Raw genomic sequence first — 4,969 nt, 5'->3', positions numbered from 1 at the left:
TCTTTAAAGATGATGGCGTAACCGTTGTCTTTTGCTGGTGTGCGGGTTTTTTTTCTCCTTCGGAAGGAACTATCGCTCACTAATGTATTTAAGCTCCTGGGGGCGTTTAAACTGCTACCTCATTGGCGAGTGGTTTAATTTACGGTAACACTAGCTATGGGTAATCGATATCTTCCCGATTACCTTCATCCACTACACGTTGCACAAGCCACACAAAGGGATGATTTTCATTTCCGATTTTGGTTTGCCACACAATTGCTATTTTTCGTTTTGCCTCAAATCACTTTCTGCAGCTCGAATTTGCAGCTCACGTAATAGCACGATCCCGGCCGCCCATGGCATTGGTTGTCACGGGGTCAATGAAGAAGCTTGTCGCCAGCACACCCGTCGTCGATGCAATACTTCTTTCACCGATTGTAGCCCCAGCTTCGGCGGGTCTTTTCTACATTTTTATCTTCCCGTTTTATTTTCGTTATTGAGCACTGAGTGCGAGTGTTGTGAGAAACATAAAATAGACCATCTGCGACACACACATATCTCCCTTTAGATGCCACTTGAAGTCACTGCCAGCCCGGTGTCAGCTGTTTGTATTCGAAATGTATTTTTTAAAAGAACCGAACTGTGTTTTTGATTCCCCAACCGACTGCTAGATCTTGTTTGATTTTAATCCATGCTTGTCGTGGCACGTTTTCACCTCGCTTGGTTTTATTTTTTCTTGCTTGATCCGCACGAAAGAAACGAGAGCGGTCCAACTCCTTTCCGATGGAACACACGCTAGCCACTAACGATCTCTTCGGCGATCTTACACAGACTGATGGTTCGTGGTACGAGCTGTGCGCGCACGCTTAGCCAACGGAAATGTTCTCACAACAATCTCTCACATGATGTGCTGCTCTCTAATGTACCTTTTCGTTCTTGCTCTCTTTCCCCCAGTGTCTACCTTTAGTTCGATAGCATCAAATTAATTTTTAGCTGATTTGTTTTGTTAGATTCAAGAAGGATTATTGATGCTCCTGTAACTTCGAACAGAGTTTTATGACTTTCATTCGTTTTTTTTCAGACATATATTTCGTACTTCATTATTATTTTCATCAAACTCGAGGTTTACATGAATGTTGTGGTGTAAATGTTAGGCTTTTTGCCGGAGCCGGCTATCCAACAGAACTCCTAGGTCTCATTCGTAGTTCGTTCGGTCGACGGCCGTTCCTTCGATGGAGTATGCGAAATCCAGGGGTATCTGTCTTCTCGTGAAGAAAATAACTCAGCATTTCGCCACACATATGGGCATTTCGGTTGCATCAATCTACAAAGGCACCGGCATCCGCGAGGGCCAGTGCAGCGTCATTCATGCAGTATCGCTATACACTTTGTGCGAGATGGATATTTTTCCGATTTGAATCTGGTAGGATCGCCAGGTAGGATATCAAACAATTGGTAGCTTTTCGGATTGGAATCAATCGGAAAGTAGAAGAAATTAACTAAATTATGTTATGTATAACATATAGGATATGTATAAAAAATGTATATTTTGTTCTATGCAGGTTAACACTAATGTTTCAAATTCTGTAAATATGTGCCGAGTGAGCCAATAACAAATCGGCTTTCAATGGCTACACGTCATCCATATCTGCGGTTTAAAATGGTTTATTGTACACATGCTTTGCTTTGATCGAATATGTTCGTTGAACGAAGAAGATGTAAATGTGCTTCCTGAAAAATGAACTGCCTAAATAATTCAAGTTCTAACCTATAGTCCTATCACACTACTGGTGGACCTGCTGGTGGCTCGGCAGCAGCAAAGGCCGAAGACAGTACGTTAACGATCGTGATGATGAAAATGCCGATAGTGACAAAGTTATTGATCTGATTTGCCTTATAGAAGTCATTCTCGTTTTTAATGTTATACCGACTCTTCCAGATTAACATGATGCCGACGGCCACCTGTACGACGATGCTCATTACGATGAAGGTAAAGTTGACGTAGAAAAACGGGTGGCGCTTGTACGTTTCCAGCACGTACCGCAACTGGTTGGCATTGGCCGACAGCAGCGCGAGATCCATCATTCCTTGAGCGAGATTTTTCTTCTGCTGGAACACATTTACATCCGGAACGACATGACCATCTTCAGTTACATGGACCTGCATTAAAGTAGATTTAGTAATGAGCAAATCACGGTACATATGATTCATTTATATCTGTCCTATTTGTTTACGCAGTGAATGTAGAACAAACTGTTCAAAATATCAACGGAATCATAACGGTCTGGTTGACTGCAGCAAGTGTTGCCTACATTCAGGAACATCGATCGTAGGCGTAACGCATGGTAACGCTGCATGTAAAACACTTCGGTTTGATTTAATTGCACTTACCGTGCCGTCTGGGTCGATTACTTGAGCGAACGGGATGATTGGCGGCGGGTTACGGCGCCACCAGCGTCGACGGCCATTCTCAACGTCTTTACCCTTCGCTTCCGGATCCAGGGCGCCACCATCGATATCGTGATTGTCTTCCTCGTCAAACTCTACGGTTGGTTTTCGGGGTGGCAAATCAGCCTCGGCGGGTGCGGTTAGCAATGGAACTGCATCAGTACGAGGTTTCTCGGAGTCTCGTTTACCTCGTCGGCCTGGAGATCGCTTTGAAAATAAAAACAGATCAATGTAGTATTTGCATCGATTGCATTCTGCATTGTCGAATCTAGTTTTCTAGTTATCCTCAATGAAAGGTAAAGCGTTTATTGTGGTGAAAGTATTGCTTTCTTCTCACATTCGAAACTCGATTGAATTTTAGCTACAACCTTACAGCTGACTATTGCTTAAGATATGGTGATCAAATGCACTCAATAAGGCTCGGGGAAAGAGAATTCTATTATGTCACGTGTTGCTTTCTTTCTCTTTTTCTCGGGTAAATGACGAGCTTCGTTCGTTACAGATTCGATCGTGGCGGGTATTCAATTAATTTATTTTACCATGCATTGTGAATATTGGCCTTTTTGAATGAAATTTACTATCGTGGGAAAAATGTTCGTTCCAGTTTGCAAGGAAAGAAATACGTTATTGTCGTGATCTCTGCGAAACATTTCTATAATTTATTTTAAATTCTAAATTCGACAATCTGTTTCTCGCATCTTTTTTTCTTTTTTTAATCTCAACCGCTCAAGTCAACTTCTATCACAAGACTGCTCTTCGTTTGTTCTCGTTACAGTATATATGCTTTTTCTTCCTTTGTTCCAAACGCAGATCCATTTCCGTTCAAGTAGGCTATAGTTCATCCAAATTTCAATGCCATCTAGCTTGCGAATAATTTCACTCATTCATCCGTCCGTTTCGTTCAATTATTTCATTTCTATCTCGGCTCAATCCCTACAGTTATGTTTTACCTTTTACATCCTAAACTAAAGTTACCTACCCCATTTGGTGGATCACGTATTTTACGGCAGATTTTAAACCATACATCTTTCCATGTAGGATCTATTTGGTTTAACAAATTTCACCTTGCAGGTGCAGCAACCACTTACCTGTGGCCATACATTTTACATCGGAGTACAGACAAATGCAAACTTACATCCACACTGTATGGGCTACCAGGGTAAGCAAGTTATAGATGTTACAACTTACACATTTTGTTTAACTTTTCCTTCCCTCTTTAAATCGATGCTAAGTAAATTTCCTTAGGCGGTCAAAATGTTTTATGTCGATAATTCTTGTAAAAGTTATTTAGATATAAAGCTGCTAACATTATCTCGGGTAGGCAATTGCTGTAGTGACGTTAAAAAGTGTGAACAAACCATATCCGCATCCATATGCAAGGCCGATCAAAACATTTTTAGCTACACGGTTTTTAGAGTTTAGATAAATTATTTCTATCCAACCCTGAAACTAATTATTCAATTCACCAACGTGTTTTGTTTCTGACCACCATGATACATAAGGAACGTAAATGCAAAACTAATAACCGCAGCTACTCTCGATGAACGTAAATAAAGAGCAGTTGAGGCGACTTATCATGCGTTTTAATGTGAGATCGAGCATAGCAGAAGCTCATGGTTCTTTATCAACTATTTTCGTTGAGACGACACACTTATCACAGCAAACTGCTTCGGAATGCAACGAACGATAAAAATGCATATGCAGTCAACCTACAATTGAGGGTACGAATGCACCATGCTCTTGAACAAACATTAGAAATACTGCTTTCAATGGCTCAATAGGAAGCATCGGAATAGGCGCACCGAAAGAGACATGGAAACATAACTGGTTTCGTAGAACGAACATCTGCAAACGCATACTCACACTGTTCGAACGACTTCGGCCATCGTTCTTTTTCCCATTTCCAGGGTTCAACCGACGCCCTCTGCCTGTGTTCACGGTGAGGGTTTCCCGTTCCACGACATCCGGAGAATCCAAGGGACTGCCTTCAATGTTTATGTTCACCATTGCCGGCTGTTTACCGACGTTCGTTGCCATCTCTTTCCTTGCCTCTGCGAGCACTGTTAGATCGGGTCAACCGAGACACGTCTTCTCGACTGTCGTTCTCGACGCGGACTGTTGACCGGTTTGCCATCGAGGCTGCGTTAGACCCTCCGTTGTGGATTATTTGCTGCAGCCTTGGGTCACGAGAAAAGTTTAGAATATTTAAAGCAATTGGCTTTCGACGATGGATGATGGTTGCCAGAGAAATGAGAGCTTGCTTTTTGAGCCAAAACTGATCGTTAACAAAGATTGTTGCTCTTGGAAAGAATTACTGGTCATTAATGCACTTTTGGTCTGAAGGTGAGACTTGTTTGGATTAAACAGAAATTAGAATTACCCCATTATAAGCAAGTTTTCCACACATTTCCCTTGTTTTGATGGTTCAACAATTTTCTGTCCAATGATATCTTTATTTTTATCATTCTTTCGTTTATTTTCGATTAGCGCTGACTGCGTTAACCTGTTAAGGTTTGATTAGAATTTAGATTCTTCGCAGTTG

General features: G+C 41.6%; 1 protein-coding gene across 1 annotated transcript; it reads right to left on the bottom strand.

Moving 5' to 3' along the window:
• Positions 1-1,758: 1,758 nt before the first annotated feature.
• On the bottom strand, positions 1,759-4,464 carry LOC131294096 (ninjurin-A-like). The gene is made up of 3 exons (XM_058322143.1): positions 4,291-4,464; positions 2,371-2,634; positions 1,759-2,139 (listed from the first exon to the last, which is right to left on the bottom strand). The coding sequence occupies exons 1-3, from the start codon at positions 4,462-4,464 to the stop codon at positions 1,759-1,761; spliced, it is 819 nt and encodes a 272-aa protein (XP_058178126.1).
• Between the last annotated feature and the right edge of the window lie 505 nt (positions 4,465-4,969).

The sequence above is a fragment of the Anopheles ziemanni genome, chromosome 2, assembly GCF_943734765.1.
Source record: "Anopheles ziemanni chromosome 2, idAnoZiCoDA_A2_x.2, whole genome shotgun sequence".
NCBI classification, from domain to species: domain Eukaryota; kingdom Metazoa; phylum Arthropoda; class Insecta; order Diptera; family Culicidae; genus Anopheles; species Anopheles ziemanni.
Note: the sequence above shows the minus strand (reverse complement) of the source record. Positions and strands in the feature narration are given on the sequence as shown.